The sequence below is a fragment of the Gopherus flavomarginatus genome, chromosome 3 (genome assembly GCF_025201925.1).
Source record: "Gopherus flavomarginatus isolate rGopFla2 chromosome 3, rGopFla2.mat.asm, whole genome shotgun sequence".
NCBI lineage: Eukaryota > Metazoa > Chordata > Testudines > Testudinidae > Gopherus > Gopherus flavomarginatus.
Window position 1 is genome coordinate 286,585,766 of NC_066619.1, and position 20,640 is coordinate 286,606,405.

At 61.9% G+C, this 20,640-nt stretch overlaps 1 protein-coding gene across 2 annotated transcripts in view; it reads left to right on the forward strand.

The window, feature by feature from the left end:
* The first annotated feature begins 216 nt into the window (after window positions 1-216).
* EBF4 (EBF family member 4) overlaps window positions 217-20,640 on the forward strand; it is a 110,220-nt gene continuing 89,796 nt past the window's right edge. Inside the window, exons 1-3 of one of the 2 annotated variants that reach the window (XM_050944909.1) lie at window positions 217-696; window positions 1,991-2,001; window positions 19,945-20,102. In XM_050944909.1, coding sequence (XP_050800866.1) covers window positions 563-696; window positions 1,991-2,001; window positions 19,945-20,102 — 303 coding nt within the window. In that variant the 5' untranslated portion in view covers window positions 217-562. Of the gene's footprint in view, window positions 697-1,990; window positions 2,002-19,944; window positions 20,103-20,640 lie in introns of those variants that run through there. The other variant, XM_050944908.1, reaches the window with a different exon arrangement.

Here is a 20,640-nt window from a genome sequence, read left to right on the forward strand (position 1 = left end):
CCCCCGGCCCCGCTCCCCGCCCGCAGCCCGGCTCCCCCTGGCCCCGCTCCGTGCCCGCAGCCCGGCTCCCCCCGGCCCCGCTCCGCGCCCGCAGCCCGGCTCCCCCGCCCGCCTCCTCCCCCGGCCCCGCCGCTGGGATTTCCTGTCCTCCGCGCCCCCCCCTGCGCAAACCCTGCCCCTCCCTGCCGCTGATTCGCACTTGCTGCGGCTCCTCTCCCCAACTTCCCTGGACCTCCCGCCCCCCGAACCACCCCTCGCTCCGCTCCCAAACAACCCCCCAGATGCGGCTGCCCTGGTTGCTGGCACCTGAGGGTCGCCCGGGCTGTGGTTGGGGGGGAGGCGGCCGGGGGACACTGGCCTTTCCCTACCCTGGACCCAGAGCCCCCTGCTGCTCTGAGCTGGGCTCTGGGCGCTGCCTGGGGCTTTGGGGATTCGACCCCCCCCCCAGCATTTTCTATAAGTTTGGCCAAACAAACTTTTTGTGTCCATTGCTCCAGTGGAGGTGGCCTGGGGGCGCTGTGGGGCGAGCTCATCCCCCCCTCCCCTTTCCAAAGCTGTTTTGATGTTCTCCATCCAGGAGGGTCTCCCCAGAGGAGGGCTGACCATGAAGGAAGAACCCTTGAGCAGCGGACTGACAGCAGTGAGGTCCTGGATGCAAAGCACCGGGATCCTGGATGCCAGCACGGCAGCCCAGAGGTAAGGGACCAACCTGCCCCAGCCCTGACACTTCACGGCAAAGCAATGTCATTGCACTGCTCTGTGCGGGCGCACGTCTCAGAGCCAGACCCCGGGCCCGGGCCCGACCTGGCCAGGGCTTGCTGCTGGCTGAGGGCATGACACCTGCCAGACCAGCACAAACCTGACCCACAGCCTTATGCTGGAGGGGGAGTGTTTGTGTAGGAAAGTTGGTAACTGGCTTCTGTATTGTTTGATCTGGTTGGTGAGGAAGCCGCCAGAGAAGTAAATACTGAGGCTTCCTGGAAGGAGAATTAACTAAGAGGAATTTCGGAGCCCAGTTCTTATTGTTCTTACTACATTTTATCTTTGTCTTCCTTCCCCCTCACCTTTGGGAGGTTTACAATTACCAGCATTTTGTTGAAGCGCCTTGCGCCTAGTGATAAACCCTTTAAACCTGTTCTGATCCAAGGAGACGGAGAGGGAGAAATGCACTTGGGGGTTGTTCTGAAAGCTGTGCTAACGGTCAGAAGGTGCAGAACTAGAAGTGCTTTCAGATGTGTCGCTCAGCAGAATCAAAACGGATTTTGATTGGAAATGGCAAGGGAGATCAGTTCACGTTATTAAAAAGTGGGTGTTGTATTTCCTTTCCCCAGGCAGTTGGAAAGTGTTTTGAAATTAACACTTCTGCCTGAAATGGCAAAACAGTGTTGCAAAGATAGCTGAGGATCTCCAAAATGCAGGAAAAATTGTTCCTTTTTTTCCCCTTCTCCTCCTTTGCCTAACACCCACTGGTTTGAAACTTCAGATCCATGACTCTAATTGTCAGAGAAAGTTCTCAGGACTGGTGGATGTGGCAGGGTTGGGTTGGGCTGGTTTTTTAATTGGTGACTTTATTGATGTTCCATACCAGGATCATGGATTTTAATGTGGAAATCTCGAAGCGTGGCAGGCGTTACTTTCAGGTTTCCAGTGCACAAATAGACCCCTCTCTTTGTTGTATAGGATGGCGACATCTGCCTACAGTGGACCTGACTTCATTCCCTGTAGATTGGTTCTGTACGTTGCTAAATAGGAATATGTGAATCCCATGCCTCTGTGCTTGGAGGACAGAGAATTTTGCTTCTTTTGATTTAAATTGTTTTTTTTTTAATTGATCCTTGAATGTTCCCAAAGCTTTGATTTCTGCTCTCCTTTAGCAATTATTTTAGTTCAGTTACGCAGAGGGGAAATTGAGATTATGAAAATAATGTGCATTAGATAATATGTAAAGTGTGTGTGTGTGTGTAGATCGGGGTTGTCAACCTTTCAGCAGTGGTGTGCCGAGTTTCATTTATTCACTCTAATTTAAGGTTTCGCGTTCCAGTAATACATTTTAACGTTTTTAGAAGGTCTCTCTCTATAAGTCTATAATATATAACTCAACTGTTGTTTGCAAAGTAAATAAGGTTTTTAAAATGTTTAAGAAGCATCATTTAAAATTAAATTAAAGTGCAGAGCCCCCGGGACCGGTGGCTAGGACGCAGGCAGTGTGAGTGCCACTGAAAATCAGCTTGTGTGCCGTAGGTTGCCTACCCCTGGTATAGACAGATATAATATGATTTGGCATCTCGGTTGTCTTTCCAACTCGCTGTCCAGCTGGATTGTCACAGAAGGCGGAGAGGGGCTGGAGCGCTTGACTTTGGGCTGAATTCTCTAGCCGGGTATTTTCCCAACCTTCACACTGAAACAAGAGGCAGTGAACTTGACCAAACCTAGGTCTAAGGTGGCCTCTTTCCCCGCAGCGTGCGGCACGGCAGCTCCTTGGGTGTAATGTATAATTTCCCTCTTGCTATTCTGGACTTGGAAACTCACCTCAAACTGTCAAACAAAACTGAAATATCCAGGGTAGAATTGCGGAGGAGACGGAACAAGACCTCTTAGTTCCTGTCTGGTCTATCCCCAGGCAGGCTGGTCCGTTTCCTTGGTTTCCTAATTCTGAGTCTAGGCTACTTTTAAGCATCAGAAGCCAGCAGGCTGAGCAGGACTTCGTCTGTTCAATGTGTTTGGGGCTGGTGTTTGTGTGGCGATCCCTGGAGAATTGTAAAGGCTTCTTTTAAAACCCTGTGATCGTAACCATACTAAGGTCCTGTCTGTCTGTCTATCTATCTATCTATCTGTCTGTCTGTCTGTCTGTCTGTCTGTCTATCTATCTGTCTTATCATAGAATCTGAGAATATCTGGGTTGGAAGGGACCTCAGGAGGTATCTAGTCCAACCCCCTGCTCAGAGCAGGACCAATCCCCAGCTAAATCATCCCAGCCAAGGCTTTGTCAAGCCGGGCCTTAAAAACCTCCAAGGAAGGAGATTCCACCCCCTCCCCAGGGAACCCCTTCCCGTGCTCAGTTGAACCTAGTATATTTTCTCAGAGCCACCTATCACATTCCAGCCCCGAAGGTCACACCGAGGCCCCCTCTCTCTGGGCCAGATGGCACCAGACAAAGCAGGGTAGATTAGCAGGAATTCTGCCCCATGTCTCTGAACACCCCCTCAGACTGTGCCTGACACCGAGCCACGAGGGCCGTGTGCGGGGCATGGAGGAGAGGGGAGCTCACGGGTGGAGCCGGGCTTTCACAGCTGACCGGGGCTAGGTTTCTGTAGCTAGCACCAGTCCCCGCCTCTCCTCAGTGCTTTTGCTATTCTCCCCGTAGGGCTCAGCATCCCCTTCTTCCACCCCTGGGCTGGGTGGGGCCGGTCCACAGAAGTGTCTTTTAGGCCAGGCAGCCTTGAGGGCTGAGGGAATAACCCCCTCCAAGGTCCGGCACAGCAGCAGAATTCTGCCCTCGGAGAAGCATGCCCAGCTCCAGTCAGCAGAGAGGTGCCCGTGTGTCCCCGAGCCTGGGCTCTGCCCCGGTCAGCACTTTGCAAACACTGAGCAATTAACCCTCCCAGCCCCCTGCCTTGGAGGAGAGGAGCGAACCTCAGCTTGAAAAATAAACACAACACAGGGCAGATTTATTCCCCCCTCACTGGTTGCAATAACAGGCAAAACCAGACGGATGTTCACAGGGAAACTGATGAACCCCAAGATTCCTCCCCCCTTTTCAGGGCTTCCATAGTGCCTAACCCAACAAAAATTACTCTTAATAAAATATTTCCAGCCCGGCCTCATAGCCAGACCCTCCCTCCAGGGATTAACTCTGCTGTCCAAATTCCTGCCCATGGCTAGTGGTGCTGGCGGGCTCTGCTTGAGGGCAGGGGCTGGGACAATGGGGCAGAAACACGCAGGAGTTCTTCAAACTGGCGCTGTTAGAAAGGCCCCAAACCCCTTCCTGGGAGCGCGAGGCTGTCCCTAACTTCGCTGCCTTAGCCTGCTCCCCAGGCAGCCTGGCCCATGTCTCCCTTTCGGACTGGATCGAAGGCAGGAACAATTTGAGCTGCTGGCTAATTGCACCTGATGGGGATTTGTTTTCCTTTTAAATCTTTCAACCTCCTTCCCCAAGTTGTCCCCCCACCCCCAAACTCCAAGGACTGGGTGATTCCCTCTCCCTGACTGAAGAGACATTTTACCAGGGCAAAACCACGGTTCCCTCAAGCCGAATTTTCAGCCTAGGGTTTGGATAGAGGCGCTAATTAATCCTTAGGGTTTGGAGGAACACGCACGGCCTTTCCAAATGCATCAGCAGGATCCCAGTGCGAGACAATGAGCCATGCATGGAGGGCTGGGGGGAGAGGTGAAATGCCCTGGGCCAAACCTTCTGCTAGCGTAAATCAGCAGCGTTCTCTTGACTTCAGTGGAGCTGTTCTGGCTCCGTTGTCCAGCTGGGACGCTTGGGCAGATGACTCTGGGAAGAGGAGGGCAGGGATGTCCCAGAGCTGTGCAGGGTTGGGGGCTGGTGTAGCAGGGGCACTGCGGGACGGGGAAGTGGGCACCGGGCAGGGAGCGTGCCAGGAGAGGAGACGGGAGGGGCAGAGCAGGGCTGGGCTGTGCAGGGGAGGGAGAGACACTTGAATTTGTTGCAGTGGAAAAGAACAACGTTGCTCCCATATTAAAGCAGATTTAAGCCCTTTACTGATTTACACCCGCGAGGATCTGGCCCTGTTGGGTGTGCTGTGTCCCCGGGCTGCAGGGAGCAGCTCCCCAGAGCACAGTGTCATAGAGCTGGGTGCTGGCTCTTGCCTCCCCCTCCTTCTGCTGCCATCTCTGAGCTGTACGCCAGGGGGCTGATCCTGCCTTCCTTGTGTGCCCCCAGCTCCCTGCAGCTCTGCTGGGACCCAGGTGAGCCCTCTGGAGAGGGGCCAAAGGCTTTCCGCTCAAGCCCTGGGCGCAAGGCTGGGGTGCTGCAGATTGAATTAACCCCTCAAGCACTGAACGAGGGCTGGAGAAAATGCCCTGGCCTGCCGTCGCCAGGGTCCCCTCGCTGAGCTGGTTAACCTGGCCTGGCCCCCGGGCACCGGCTGAGAGCTGTACATGCTGAAAGCATGGAGGAGGCCAGCGCCGGGTTTCCAGGGGGCAGACCCAGGCCAGGCAAGAAACTAGTCAGGCAGCAGCCTGGGAGCGTGTGTGTCTCTGGCTGGGCAGAGCCTATCCCAGTCTGCCCCGCGAGAGCCAGGGCAGCTGGGGGCCCAGCTTTCCCTGCGGTGCCCCGTTCCCATCCTCGTGTCTCTGTACTGACCAGGTCCAGCGAGCACCCGCCCCGCGAGAGCCAGGGCACCTGGGGGCGCAGCTTTCCCTGCGGTGCCCCATTCCCATCCTCGTGTCTCCCAGTGTCTGTACTGACCAGGTCCAGCCAGCACCCGCCCCGCGAGCCAGGGCAGCTGGGGGCCCAGCTTTCCCTGCGGTGCCCCGTTCCCATCCTCGTGTCTCTGTACTGACCAGGTCCAGCCAGCACCCGCCCCGCGAGCCAGGGCAGCTGGGGGCCCAGCTTTCCCTGCGGTGCCCCGTTCCCATCCTCGTGTCTCTGTACTGACCAGGTCCAGCCAGCACCCGCCCCGCGAGCCAGGGCAGCTGGGGGCCCAGCTTTCCCTGCGGTGCCCCGTTCCCATCCTCGTGTCTCTGTACTGACCAGGTCCAGCCAGCACCCGCCCCACGAGAGCCAGAGCAGCTGGGGGCCCAGCTTTCCCTGCGGTGCCCCGTTCCCATCCTCGTGTCTCTGTACTGACCAGGTCCAGCGAGCACCCGCCCCGCGAGAGCCAGGGCAGCTGGGGGCCCGGCTTTCCCTGCGGTGCCCCGTTCCCATCCTCGTGTCTCTGTACAGACCAGGTCCAGCGAGCACCCGCCCCGCGAGAGCCAGGGCACCTGGGGGCGCAGCTTTCCCTGCGGTGCCCCGTTCCCATCCTCGTGTCTCTGTACTGACCAGGTCCAGCCAGCACCCGCCCCGCGAGAGCCAGGGCAGCTGGGGGCCCAGCTTTCCCTGCGGTGCCCCATTCCCATCCTCGTGTCTCCCAGTGTCTGTACTGACCAGGTCCAGCCAGCACCCGCCCCGCGAGCCAGGGCAGCTGGGGGCCCAGCTTTCCCTGCGGTGCCCCGTTCCCATCCTCGTGTCTCTGTACTGACCAGGTCCAGCCAGCACCCGCCCCGCGAGCCAGGGCAGCTGGGGGCCCAGCTTTCCCTGCGGTGCCCCGTTCCCATCCTCGTGTCTCTGTACTGACCAGGTCCAGCCAGCACCCGCCCCGCGAGCCAGGGCAGCTGGGGGCCCAGCTTTCCCTGCGGTGCCCCGTTCCCATCCTCGTGTCTCTGTACTGACCAGGTCCAGCCAGCACCCGCCCCACGAGAGCCAGAGCAGCTGGGGGCCCAGCTTTCCCTGCGGTGCCCCGTTCCCATCCTCGTGTCTCTGTACTGACCAGGTCCAGCGAGCACCCGCCCCGCGAGAGCCAGGGCAGCTGGGGGCCCGGCTTTCCCTGCGGTGCCCCGTTCCCATCCTCGTGTCTCTGTACAGACCAGGTCCAGTGAGCACCCGCCCCGCGAGAGCCAGGGCAGCTGGGGGCCCAGCTTTCCTTGCGGTGCCCCGTTCCCATCCTCGTGTCTCTGTACTGACCAGGTCCAGCGAGCACCCGCCCTGCGAGAGCCAGGGCAGCTGGGGGCCCAGCTTTCCCTGCGGTGCCCCGTTCCCATCCTCGTGTCTCTGTACTGACCAGGTCCAGCCAGCACCCGCCCCGCGAGAGCCAGGGCAGCTGGGGGCCCAGCTTTCCCTGCGGTGCCCCGTTCCCATCCTCGTGTCTCTGTACTGACCAGGTCCAGCCAGCACCCGCCCCACGAGAGCCAGGGCAGCTGGGGGCCCGGCTTTCCCTGCGGTGCCCCGTTTCCATCCTCGTGTCTCCCAGTGTCTGTACTGACCAGGTCCAGCCAGCGCCTGCCGCGCAGGTGTGGCACCCACTGGCAGAGCCAAGCGTGAACGTGGGCTGCATGCACACGCTCGCTCTCTGCCATCAGGCGTCCGGCGGGGGCTGCAGTTTGGGTTGCTTGAGCGCATTGCTGGGCTCTTTGTGGGAGTTGCTCCCAGGGCTTCTCTGCTCGGGGGCCGGTTATTAAAAGTAAAATCACGCAAGTCGCCACCTGCAAAGACCTGTTAGATCCCCGCCCCCCCGGCCAATGCAGGATCATTCCCTCCTGCGGGCTCCCAGCAGGAGGATAAAATCAGTGGAGACCCAGTGACCCGATGTGGCCATTTGCAGAGCTGAAGGGACAGGGCCCAGCGGGTGTAAATCAGTGGCTCCATCCACGTCTGCTGATTTGCGCTAGCTGGGGCTCTGGCCCCTCTCTGGAATTAATGAAGGAAGAATCACAGCATCGTAATTGCCTGGTGCCCTCTGTTCCTGGAGAAGCCGGGAGTGGAAGCTGGTGCTTTCCTGTAACAGACATTCGCGGGGCTCGTTTGCTAGGAAATGCTCTGATTTCCTTTAATAATTAATGGCAGCCGGGCCGGCACTCAGCACGCCGGGGTCTCCGCAGCACCGCGAAGAGAGAGGCACCATTCACCAGATGACGGCTGCCTCGGGCGCCCCGACTTTGCCTGTTTGGTTTGCTCCTCTCCGGCTGTGGGGAAGTGGTGTGGAGTTGAAGGTGGGCGCAGGATCTCCCCAACAGGCAGGGGAAGGTGGCTGGCCTGGGTGCCAACTCCCGGGAGCTGGGTGCCACTGCCAGGGAATGGTGACTCTGTGTCAGACTGGACAGAGCCAGGACACCTCCTGGGGGGAGCTGGATGGAGGTAGAGCAGGGGGAATGGGCCAGCAGGTCATCAGATTGGCTTCACGGGGTGACCTTCCCGAGCCGTCGCCGGGCCACACACGACACCGCGCCAGGCTGGGTGGGGCGGGCAGCATGAGCCCTCCCTTTCCTGCCTCAGTGCCCTCTCGAGGGGGAGTTGTAGCCCAGCCTTCGCCATGGAGCAGCTCCCCTGCCGTGCTAGCGTGTGCCTGGGTGTTTGTGTCTCCAGCACAAGGGCCCATGAGGGCGGTTAAACTCCAGTCTCTCTTGGGTTAGCGTGGGGAGCGGGCAGCAAGGTGGCTCTGGGGGCAGCCAGAAGCCTGGCTGGATAGTCGAGGACTCTCGGTCATTGTCTAGCACGTGGTCGGGTTTCTACTGTGCCGTGGCCCACTGCGCACTCCCGGGCCCTCCTGCTCCCGCGGCCCTGGCAGCTGTGTGCAGCCCTCTGCCAAATCACTCCCTCCCGGCTGCTGGGTCCAGCTTTTGGCCAGGGCCCTCGAAGGATTGTCACCAACGCTCGGCGGGCTGTGTGCTGCTGCGGGGGCAGCAGAGGCAGGGAAGGCCCTGATCTGGCAGACAGACTTCTGCGAGTGGAGCCCTCTGGACTAACGAGGCGGCTCCTGTGACCGTGTCTCCCGTGGGCGAGAGCGTGGGCAGGGTCATTGCTGGAGCCACCCAGTCCCAGCCCCTCTGGTCCCGGCTGCCCTGTTTCAGGTGAAAAACAAAGGGCGAGACTCGGTAAACCCCCAACCCCCAAACCAAACAGCAGCAGCGTGATCACTGCACCCTCCCTGGAGCTGTGAGCAAATGGACAGAGAGGAGCAGTGGGAGGAAGGGAATCACAGGGAGCTGATGGGAACGGCACTCAGCAGCGGGGGCTGCGTGGCTGGGGGGGAGCAGGGCTTTTTCAGAGCAGCCTACCTGTGTTCCCTGTGATTTATTCATGAGAAATGCTGCAGCGGAACAGGCTTCCTACCTGCAGCAGGGTGTGGGGGAGCAATCCAGCTGTCAACCCCTGGCCGGTACGAGCCGGGCTCGCTGGCCTCCCAGCGGGGATTGGACAAGGAACCCGAAAGCAAAGGGGAGGCAGCTGTGTAGCGCTTTTCGGTTACCGCAGCATTGCGGGTGGGTACGTCCGATTCTGGAGCGCCCGTCCTCGCGCAGGCGCAGGGCGCGGGTTCGGAGGACAGAGCCGTGAGGCCTGCCACACTTCCCTCTCTGCTCCCCCCCACCAGCCTCTCTCACTCCTGCAGGGAGCCGCAGCTCCCCAGGGCAACGCTGACCTCGTGCAAATGGCCTTGAGCCCCAGCCTGGCTCAGCCCCAGGGGCCTCGGTGCGACTGCAGCTCTCCTTAGCCATCAGGCCAATCGGCTCCACAGCTGCCTGGCGAGTGAGCTCGCCCGCTCCTGCCAACCCAGCACATCCTTCAGTTGTTTTCTTCTTCCAACCTGGAGCTTTTTAACCATGCACCCCCCCCCCCCCACCCAGGTTATAAACCAAGAAACCCAGCCGGGCTCCGACAAACCGAGGTTTCGAGGGGCCCCGTATGAGTATTGGGCTAATCGTAGGGTGACCAGACAGCAATCAGGACGGGGTGGGGCGTAATGAGCGCCTATATAACACAAAGCCCCGTCGGGACTGTCCCTATAAAATCAGGACATCTGGTCACCCAGCTAATCGAACTGCTGGCCCGAAGCCTCGGAAGTGAACACGCAGGATGACCCCAGCCTGACTGGATGGTGGAGCCTGTCTGCACCCTGCTGTCGGAGCTGGCCTGGGGGGAATGGGGTGGAAGGTTTTCCCAGGGGGGCCTCGCACGGTGAAGGCCGGTGGGTTTTCGGAGCAGGGTTTGCCGTCAGTACCAAGTGCATAGTGGAAGGGCTTTTCCTGGGATGGTTTGTGTGAATTGCCGTCACTGGGGCTCTAGCTCAGGTACTGTCTGCCCCATCTCCATAGTATCATCCCTCTTTCCTGGCTTCATCCTCACACACCCCTGGGAGGCAGGGCAGGGCTAGTCTCCCCATCGCACTGAGGGGAAACTGAGGCACAGAGTGGCTGACCCATGTTACATAAAGACTCTGGCAGGGCAGGGAATTGAACTAAGGTCTCCGTCCCAAGTCCCCAGCCGTGGCCGTTGCCCCGTGGTTGCCCTCCTCCCCCTTCCTGCAGCCCGTGTGCAGGAGACGCTCACACGGACGTTTGCCAAGAGCATGTTCCCAGCCATGGAGCGCTTGCTTGGGAGCTCTTGTGCTTCGCCCTGTGTCGTGGGCAGTGGGGGCTGCCGACGGACCTACAAGCCTCACTTTGGGCAAAGGGGGACGATCGTTGGCCGACAGCCAGTCCAGACTCTGCCACGGGTGGAGGATTGGCGAGTGGGCAGGGGGCTGGCTGCCCTCTTCACAGCCAGGAGCGGTCACTAATGAGCCGGGGGTGGGGAGCGCTTGGCCCAGCTCCGGCTATTGGAAGGGGAGCTGGAGAATGACGGCTGCTCACTCCCTCTGGGGCACCTGGCCCTGACCATGGTCGGCAGGCAGGACATGGGACTGGCTGGACCTTTGCTCTGAATGTTCTTACGATGAAGCCGCGTCAGTCCCCCCAGGCCATGGAAGTGGGCCCGTGGGTCTCTGGACCGAACGGGCCGATGAACTCAGAGGAGTTTTGCCATTGATTTGAATGGGAGCAGAATTGGGCCTGTCAGCTCCAGCGGGTTCTCCTCTCCGCCGCAGCTCCGGGGACGGAGCGGCTCTTTCACGGATCCACCCGCCCGCTCGGCCACTTCACTGCCTGGTGCTCGTCTTGCCGTGTCCCCCTGAGTTCTAGTCTGGCGACATCCCGGCCCCCTCTGGCTCCAGCCTCCCCGGCCCACCAGGGGACGAGGTTACAAACGGGCGCCTGGCCCTCAGCATGTCACTAGAAGGGGTTTGGGGCGGCTCTGCCGGGGGGGAGGGGGCACGGAGGGGACCTTTGGCTGGGCCCTGTGCCAGGAGCCAGGTTTCCAGGGAGCTGTGCCCTGGGAGAGGCGCCCGCGATGCTGCGGCTCACAAGACCCGTTCAATCGGGGGGTTTCAGCAGTCCAGGGGCTGGAGACGTGCGCTGCTCGGGGGTGTCCAAGGGGCTCGCGCAGGAGCCGGCCCTGGCGGAGGGCTGGGTAGACATGCCAAGGGAGACGGTCAGGGGGCTGGGTGGTGTCAAGCCCCTCCACGTGCCCAGCATCCTCCAGGAGCTGCAGGAGGCAGTGGGGACGCCCCGTTGGCCCCGCCTGGAAATGCTGCTCAGTGGTCACAGGTGAGCTGAGTTTGGGGGAGCTCTGCCCAGCTCCTAGAGCCAGCAGCTCCGCCGCAATGGGGCAAGAGCGGCCTAGACCTTGGGGAGTGGCTCCCCTTGCCCCCCGTGGGGGCTCCCTCGTTCAGGGCTCTGGGGACGCTGTGGTACAGGTTCCCACAGCGTGTCTGTGCCTCAGGGCTGTCCTGGCTCCATAGCCCCCCAACCCCCATCTCAGTCTCCGAGGGGAGTGCTCTGGAGCAGGAGGAGAGGGGGCTGGGAGCAGAGAGCATGGCAGCCATGGGTCCTGCCCAGCCCACCCCGCATGGCCCCTGGCCTGGGACTCGACACGGAGCTGCTGAGAGCCCACAGGACTGACAGCTGGACACGGGGTCCCCGTCCCTCTGCGTGGATGCGGGGAGGCGGGTTGCAGGCTGCTGACCCCTGGATGGTCAGGCGAGCCTGGGCATCGCAGGAGTGGGCTGGCCGGGGGGGAGGCTGAGGTGAGCCTGATCTGGATGTGACCCCAGAGCTGGCTGCCCCATAGTGCGATGTCCGCACCCCGCTGTTGGAGCTGACCTGGGGGAGTGGAGGTGGAAGGGTTCCCAGGGCAGTGTGTGGCGGGTTGTATACACACATCCGGTTGTGTAGCTCTGGGGGTGTGTTTTAGGGGGAAGAAGAGTGGAGAAGCTTCGACGAGCCAACAGGTTAGGAGAGGAAAGATCAGGACTCCTGGGTTCTGTTCCCAGTTCTGCCACTGATTTGTTGTGGGGCCTCAGCTGAGTCCCGCCCCCTCGCCTTGTCTCAGGGTCCCGGTCTGTACAAGGGGGACAATGGGCCTGGCTGGGGGGCGGGGGAAAGGCTGTGCAAATTAACTCACTTCTGCCTGGAAAGCAGGCGCCAGAGGTGGGCACCAGACTGTCACGATGGCCCTCCTGCAGCTCAGTATGGAGGAAATCCCCCGGCACAGGGCAGAGGGGACCGCCTGGGGGCAGGCTGTGCCCCTGATAGACCCCCACCCCATGCAGGGAGCTGTCTCACACACACACCCCAGAGGGGGCCTGGGCAGCCCGGAGCGTGGGGCCCTGGCTGTCCAGGGGGCAGGCCCAGCATTGGCAGCTTTCCCCCCAGATGCCCTCCCCAGGCTGCGTGGTGCGTTATGCCCCCCCAGCACACTACATGCACTGTGGGCTGGTTTCTGTCGCTGCTGAGCACGGCTGGATCGCAGCGGGTCCCCCGGCTCCATGGCACCCCACAAGCCAGGGGCTGGTTCTCGGTGGCTCCGTGCCAGGGCTATGGTGGACTTGCACCTTCGCACTCTTCGCCCTGTGGTGATCAGGGCCCTCCCTGGCCTCGGGGGTCCCCCCACCTGCCCTCTGCTGCTCATGCATCCCTGCCCCCGGGGGAGTCTCTAGGGTGGGCTCCAGAGACGATCTCTTGCCAGTGGGGCTGACAAGGGGCCTGGGGCATGTAACGTTCTCAGACCAACCCCAGCAGGCCGGGGCATGAGGGGCCCAAGCCGTGGGCTCGATAAAGCAGGGCGTGGGGAAGCAACTGCAGCACGAGGCCGCCCTGGGGACCCCTGGGTCACGGCGGTGCCTTGTTTTTAGATGTACATCGAAGGAGTCAAAACGAGGGTGATTCCTCTTGGGTCTGTGGGGGGCAACCCCAGAATAGCTCCGATTGTGGGGCTCAGGGGGGCAGCAGCAGAGTGGGGTGACGGGAGCCCGGGGCTGCGGGTTGGGATTGAGGAGAGTCACTCGAGCAGTACGGTAGCCACCTCCCCTCCCTCCGAGGGGGGCGGTCACACCGAGACCAGGGGCTCACCGCACTGCCGGGCCCCGCCAGGCGCTCCAGGGCTCAGAGATCCCGCTGACCTTCCCAGGGAGCCTGCTCCTTCGACCCTTCGCTGAGCCGGCTTCCTCGGACGTCTCCAGGCAGCGGCAGCTCTCAGGGCCCTCGGCTGAGGCCCAGTGAGATGAGGGGAGTGTTTTCAACGTGCCCCATTGCGCGGTGCTTTACGGTGGAGAACGGCAGCCCGGGGGGAGAGTGCGGGGGGTCTCCTTGGTTTTTATCTACGAGATAACCAGGCTGTGGGCTGGGCTCTCTCCGGGATTGGGCGGAGGAGACGCTCTCCGGGCTGTTCATGGCGAACCCTTGTCAAAGAGCTGCAGGGCGGCTTGTTTAGCAAAGAGGCTCTTTCTCCCCAGGGTGCGCCAAGCATTGGAGTTAAATAGATGGGACCCAAACCCACTGGCCTCTTCAAGCACCCAACTAGAATCTGCTTCCTCAGAACAACCCGCCTGACGTGCCCGTCGTCCCCTGGCTGGCCGGGGCGGATCTAGTGTGAAAAACAAGCAGGGAAAAGGGGCTTTTGGAAGAAACCTGCCAGCCTCTCTCGACCCGTCAGGAAGGAGCAAAACGAGACACAAAGGCCCGATCGTTGTTACTCGCTCTCCCAGGCACATGGGTCGCGGACAGTGTGTGGGAGTGTTTGAGGGGGAGGGAGGCTAGTGATTTGGGACCTGTGTGTCCTTGCTCAGATGTGCTGTGATCTGGTACATCCCGAATTGCAGCGCGAGTCTCGTGGTATTTGGTGTGTCTCTCAGAGCCCCAGCTCCTGGAGTCAAGTGATGGGCTTAGAGGAAAGTTCAGATTCACTTGCAAAGTCCGTTTCTGCCCTGCTTGGTTGTGGGGAGAATTGGAGACGTGACCCCCAGCAGGCAGAGAGAGGCCAGGGGTGGGGGAGGGTGCGGGTTTGATTTTTTTTAAATCATAAAATGTTTTGATTCATGCACAGCTGTTGTCAATGGGTCTGGCTGGCAAAGAGACGGTTCCCGGGCTGCAGCTCTGCACTGTCTCTTCGAGAGTTGGGTGTAACCTTCTCGTTACAGGCGGCCGGTCTGAGGATGGGGTTCAGCTCTGTGGGGGGCTCTGCCTCCAGGGGCAAGGCCCTTGTGATAGCCTGTGGCTGCGCAGCTCTTACTTCTCTGCTTGCCAAGGCTGCCTGGAAACTGGTGGCAGCAGCCAGAGTAGGACTGGGCTCCTCCAGCTTTCAGAGGCACTGGAGCTGCAGGAGAATCTCTGTTAACAGTATAGGGCCCTTGACACACAGCCAGCCATTCTGATCCCATCCAGTGGAGTCAGGGGGCACACACCAGCTGGCTCATGACTAGTGTGCTTCGTGGCAGCATCCAGTCAGGAGTGTGAGTGTTTCAGGAAGTGTCCAGTCGGAGGGCACGGACCCAGCCAAGGTGCAGGGAATGGAACTGTGACCTGGTGGGCTGGTCGGAGATGGGTTCCTCCATCGGTGGTGAGTCAGAGGGGTCCCTAGGCTGGGAGTGCTGCATGGGAGCCCCAATCCGGATGTGTAGGGGGGCTCTCACTGATTCTCTAGCTTCCCCACCTGCACGTGGGCCAGGATAGACACAGCCCTGCTGCGAAGGGCGATGGGCTGGTTCCTCCCCTGCCCTGCGCACGAGGGCCGGGCCGGGATCCAGCGGGGATGGGAGGGATCTGGGCTGGGAATTGGGTATTGTGAAAGTGAGGGGTCGGGTAACGCTGGTTAGAGTCAGGGGTGAGTTGGGCAAGCTCCCCACACACAGCCCGGCCAGTACCCCTCACTCCCGACCTGCAACCCCCTGCTTGCCCCCGGTGGGATCCCCCCTGCCACAGCTCTGCTGGTGCCCCTCACTCCCGACCTGCATCTCCCTGCTAGCCCAGCCCTGGGCTGTCCCAGCCCTGCCGCTGCCCCTCACTCCCGACCTGCAACCCCCTGCTAGCACAGCCCGGAGATCTACCCCCCGCCAGCTCTGCTAGTGCCTCTCACTCCTGACTTGCAGCCCCCTGCTAGCCCAGCCCTGGGCTCTCCCAGCCCTGCCGGTGCCCCTCACTCCCAACCTGCATTCCCCTGCTATCCCAGCCATGGGCTCCCCACAAGCTCTGCCGGTGCCCCCTGCTAGCCCAGTTCTGGGATCCCCCACCCAGCTCTGCTGGTGCCCCTCACTCCCGACCCTCAGCACCCCCTGGATTTCTGCAAAGTGTGCGGTGATTTTCTGATAGGTCTAAGCCACCTGGTTCTGTTCCCTGTGGTGACCTGCCCCAGAGACATGCAGCAGGTGGGGCAGGGCGCATTCTCTTTGGGGAGCTGGGGTTGGCTGCAGAGGGGGAACTCTGGGGCTGCCCCGTTGACATCAATGCAAACTGTCACTGAGGTCCAAGGGATGGACTCCACTCCTCGGCTATGGGGAGAGGGGTCACGGGGGAGCTGGGCCCCCACATCCAGGGCCTTGAGGGCTCCCCGCACTCTGTCTGTCCGTTCGTCCAGTCACTGGGGCATCTAGGCTCTGTGGACAGTGGGCTCTGCCCTAGGGGAGCGACACCCTCACCCGGGTACAGCCTGGCAGGGCCCTGCTGGGCGGATTGCCGAGGTGTCAGCCTGGGCTGGATGGGATCTGGCCCCGGGGAAGCGCTCAGGGGTCAAGGCAGGGGAGGATTCCTGGTGCACTTGGCAGAAGGGCCAACAGGTGGCGATGTTTTATCAGCTGTGCTTGGGGGTGCGAGGGGCTGGCACGAGGGGCTGGCACGAGGGGCTGGCACGAGGGGCTGGGCAGACGTTCCTGGAGCCTGATGCCCCCCTCCCCCCCACACACCTGGGCCATGGCCAGCCCGGCTGCCCCCCAGCCCTGCCCTGCCCCGCCCAGGCTGCCAAGGCAGGGATGGTGCCAGTGCTCGGAGTGAGGCTGAGACCCCCGAACTCATGGCACGTGGGGTCACCCAGCAGTCGTTAGCCAGGAGTGGCTCCCAGACTCAAACTGGCAAACGCGGCACTGGAGGGGGCAGCAGGACACGGCCCCCGGGGAGAGCAGGTGTCGCTGCCTGGAGCCACCCAGGGAGCTCACAGAGGGGCCAGGCCAGGCCCACTTCCCTGCGGTGTCCCCAGCCTGGGCCAGGGCATCCTGGGTCTGTGCGCACACGGACCCAGCCCAGGTGGAATTGCCAGCTCCCCGCGGGGCGGCCACGGGGCTGGAGTGGGGCCAGGTCCGTCCGGCAGGCCTGTCCCAGCTGTGTGGGCAGGGGGAGTTCGCCCCACGCCCACCCTCCCGTGGGTGCACTGATTGCACTGGAGAGGGGGATCAGGAGACAGGGCCTGGCAGGCAGCCACACAGGTGGGTCTGGGGGGCTCTGAGTTATCCGGGGGCTGGGCTGCTCTTTGGGGCAGAGATGGGGGTGGGGGGAGGGGTCTCTCCAGAGCCAGCTGCACAGGGGTCTCCTCAGGCTGTGCCTTTAAACGAACAACCCCCCTTCCCCTCGCCCGTGCACCACACGGGACAGTTACGGCTCTGTTGCTCGGGCTCAGACAGGGGCAAAGCGGGACGTGAAACTGCCCTTCCCCGCGGCCTGGCCCCTTCCCCGAACGGGAGATGGGGCAAACGGCATAACTCCCCAGCCAGCTGCGGGAGCAGGACTCGTCCCAGAGCCTGAGGGCGGCCGCTCTGCAATCTGGGGCGGGAGGAATCATTCCTGGTCTATATTTATTTCCCTTGGCATCGTCCCCGACCCGCTGTGTGCACCGCAGGGCTAGATCCAGGGCCAGATCCTGCTCTCAGTCACACCCAGACCTAGCCCGGGTAACTGAGGGCAGCGTTTGCCCCGCTGTGTATGACGTCGCCACATGGGGTCGCCGCAGGGCGGCAGCGTTGGGGGGCCAGTCGTGGCAGGACGTATCCCTGGGGGTTTCATCACATAACATCATCTTGAAATCATCCCTGGAGACTCCCAGCCCGTCCTGGCGGGTTGGCCCCCCAGCAGAACTGGCTCAGATGCAGCCCACGTGGGAACCCCTGGCAGGGGGTGAATGCAGCGGTCAGGGGCTTGTCGGGGCTCTGGCACTATTTGGGGGTTTGCTCGGAGCTCCTGCTCCCGGAGGCAGGGTTAGCAGGGAACCCAGCTCCTGTTTTCCCAGCTCTCAGCGTGGCAGAGAAAAGCCCTGGCCGTGTGACCCCAGCACGACCTCCAGCCTCCGAACCGGAGGGCAGATAAAACCGGCAGGGAGTTTTGGTGCCCGGCTGGTGAGTTTTGAACACTTGGGCTTGTCAGCACTGCGGGTTTTCCTGGTTCTTGCAGGTAGGCTGGGCCGACCCCGGTGTGCGCCGATACAGGGGACTGGAGCAGAGGCCCCTCTGCAGTCTGTTGCCTGCACGAATCTTCCCCACTCCCTGCCCTAAGCTGTTGGGTAGCGGTGCTGTGTGCTGCTAAACAGCTGCCAGGTGCTGTTTCAGAGGTGGCTGCATTTTGGTGGCAGGTGAAGTGATTCGTGTGAGTGTAAAGGCTGCAAACCATTCTGGGATCCGGCGGGCAGACGTGATTGTGGCTAAGCAGCTTCTGAAAGTGTCGCGGTGCCGGCAGGGGCTTGGTAAACAGGGTGAAATTAGTCAGTCGTTTCCAGCTGCCAGGTGTCTAGGCACAGACCAAGCCCTTTGGCTGCAGTTCACCCCAAGGGATCCAGCCCCTCCCAGGAGCAAAGCAGTGCGAGGCGTCTCCGCCCAGGGCCCGTTGGCGTGATCCATGTTCCACTCAAGCGGAGCCGCGAAAGGGGGAATGGGCTGCAATGTGAGGGGGGGAGGCGCTGGCAGAGCTACAATCTCAGGGGAGGGGTCTGGGCAGCGCCCGGCGTGACGGGGTCCCCCAATCTTCGGGGAGGGGTCTGGGCAGCGCCTGGCGCGACGTGGTCCCCCGGGGAGGGGTCTGGGTAGTACCCGGCATGACGAGGTCCCCCAATCTCGGGGGAGGGGTCTGGGCAGCACCTGTCAGTCTGTACCCACGTCTGCCTGGCCCAAGGCATCCGTGCCATGACCAGGTGGCCACATGCCCTGCACCACCTACCACAGAGCCACTCCGGTGCCCCCAGCCCGGTCTCTGGTGCTCCTGCGATGAGTTCCCCCAGGAGCCACCTGGAAGTGGGGCACCACTGAGCCCTCTGACCCACCACTCTGGGCTCCCTGGCACCCTGTGCTGCTGTGACGAGGTGCAAACCCCTGCAGCTGCATTTTCACCACCATTCGCACAGGTAGGGACACACCCAGCTGCAGGTACACGCAGGCTCTCACCCGCCAGCCCCCCCCGCCTAGGCCCCAGAGCAGCACCATCCTGCCTGGTCAAATCTGGCCAGTCTATGGGTTTAACACCCCGTCCGCCTCTCCCTCGGTGCGAAGAGACCAGCACTCACTTGTGGTAACCAGGCGGGGATTCCCGCAGCCTCCAAGCAGAGCTCACTGGTAGGATTAAAACATAAAATCCATTTGTTGAATACCAAAGGTAGATTTTAGGTGATTATAAGTGGCAGCAAACAAAGCAGGTTACCTGGAAAACAAACAAATCCGCAAACTTGAGTGTAGTGCACTAACTAGATAGTAGGAGACGAATTAGCAGATTCTCGCCCTGTGTGATAAATGGGCTGGCGGAGGCAGGAGGCACAAGCCACCTGGGCTCTGCAGCTTGGTCCACACACAGGCTACAAACCCCTCTAGCCCAGGCCCAGCACGTCCCCCAGTTCAGTCCTGGCCCCTCAGGTGTTCCCAGGGGTGTTGTAGGGAGAGTGAGGTCCCCATACGAGGTCACTCTCCCCTTTTTAGAGCTTCTCCCCACGTGCTGGAAAGCTCCCGTGCTGTGGCCTGGGTCAGACGGTTCCTGTTGTGCAGCGTTGTCTCGGAGAGGTTTCTCCCGCACAGTCCTGGGGTGATCCTGGTGCCTCTCTGCATCTCCTTAGTGAGCCAGGAACATCGTTCGGCCTTTTTACAGTTGTATCTGGCAGACGGCGTGGGGGTGTTTTCAGCCTCACAACACGTTCCTGTGACACACACGAAGCCAAACCCCATAACCTCACAGCCGCCAAGAGCACAGACCCTCCAACGAGATGTGACTGTCTAGCAGACCGAGGCTCTTAGACTGATCCCTCATGCAGCAGAATTTGTGCAAATTGTCCTGATTACCTGACAGTGCTGAATGGGGGGTGCCGGGTGTCACAGCTCTGATGGCTGGTGCTCCCCCTGGGAAAACCAGAGCTGCCAGGCCGTGGGGCCGGACATGCTGTGTCTAGCCAGGCAGAGGGAGCTCAGTCATGGGTTCTGGTGTCTTCAACGTGCCTCAGCAACAGTCACTGGCTCTCCCGGGCTCTCTCCCACACCGGCTCATAGCTGGGGGCTGTGGTGGTCTCTGGGGGCCGGTTCACTCAGGGCTGCTGCGGAGGGTGTGGGGGGAGAAGCCTCTGTCACCACCGGAACCTCGGCCCTGCTGCATCGTACTCACCAGCCACGCGTGGGTTGTCAGGCCTTGGTCGCGCTAGGTGCTGCACAGAGCACAGGCACAGACCCAGCCCCTGCACCTCCCGCCTTGCGGCCAGGGTCTGTGTGGTGATGAGGCGGATGACGGAGCCCAGGTTGTGCTGGAGGGGGGCAGTAGATGGGGAGACCCACTCGGTGGGACTGTGGGTGTCTGGGAGTAGTGTGACACTGGCTGTAACAAGGTTCCTGGACACCCTGGGGAGGGGGCCGTCCAGGGTGTTTCTCTGCAGCCGGCAGGCCAAGGCAGCGCAGGGAGCTGGGGGGCAGCCAGGGGGCCGGGGTGTGACGGGGCAGGGCCTGCGAGGGAGAGCCGGGTGGAGCCCGCGGCAGGGCCACCGAGCGCTGGGAGCGAGGGGTGGGCCTGGCTGGGGGCCCTGCGGGCGCCGCACTCAGCAGCCTGCGCTCTCCCTTGCAGCGGGGGGGCCTGGCTGGGGGGCCCTGCGGGCGTCTGGCACTCAGCAGCCTGCGCTCTCCCTTGCAGCGGGGGGGGGCCTGGCCCGCGCCCATTTCGAGAAGCAGCCGCCCTCCAACCTGCGGAAATCCAACTTCTTCCACTTCGTGCTGGCCATGTACGACCGGCAGGGGCAGCCCGTGGAGATCGAGCGCAGCTCCTTCCTCGACTTCGTGGAGAAGGACAGGGTGAGAGCCCGCCCCACCCCGCCCCGCCCCCTCCAGGGTTGCGCCTGGGCCCCGTCCCCTCCCCATGGGAGCCCCGCACGCCCCCTCCTGTGCCCACCCCCCCCGTGGCCAGGGTCGCGCCTGGGCCCCGTCCCCTTCCCATGGGAGCCCTGTGCCCTCCCTGTGCCCCGCTCCTGCCCCGTGGTCAGCCCCCGCCCCCTCCTGTGCCCACCCCACCCCGTTTCCTGCCCCACACCCGGTAGGGTTGCCAGGCATCTGGTTTTAGACTGGAACGCCCGGTCGAAAAGGGGCCCTGGCGGCTCCGGTCAGCACTGCCGACCGGGCTGTTAAAAGTCCAGGCAGCAGGGCTAAGGCAGCTCCCTGCCTGCCCTGGCTCCGCGTGGCTCCCAGAAGCAGCGGCATGTCCCCCCTCCGGCTCCAAGGTGTAGGGGCAGCCAGGGGGCTCCGGGGGCTGCCCCCTCCGCAAGTGCCAGCTCTGCAGCTCCCATTGGCCAGGAACCATGGCCAATGGGAGCTGTGGGGGCGGCGCCGGTGAACA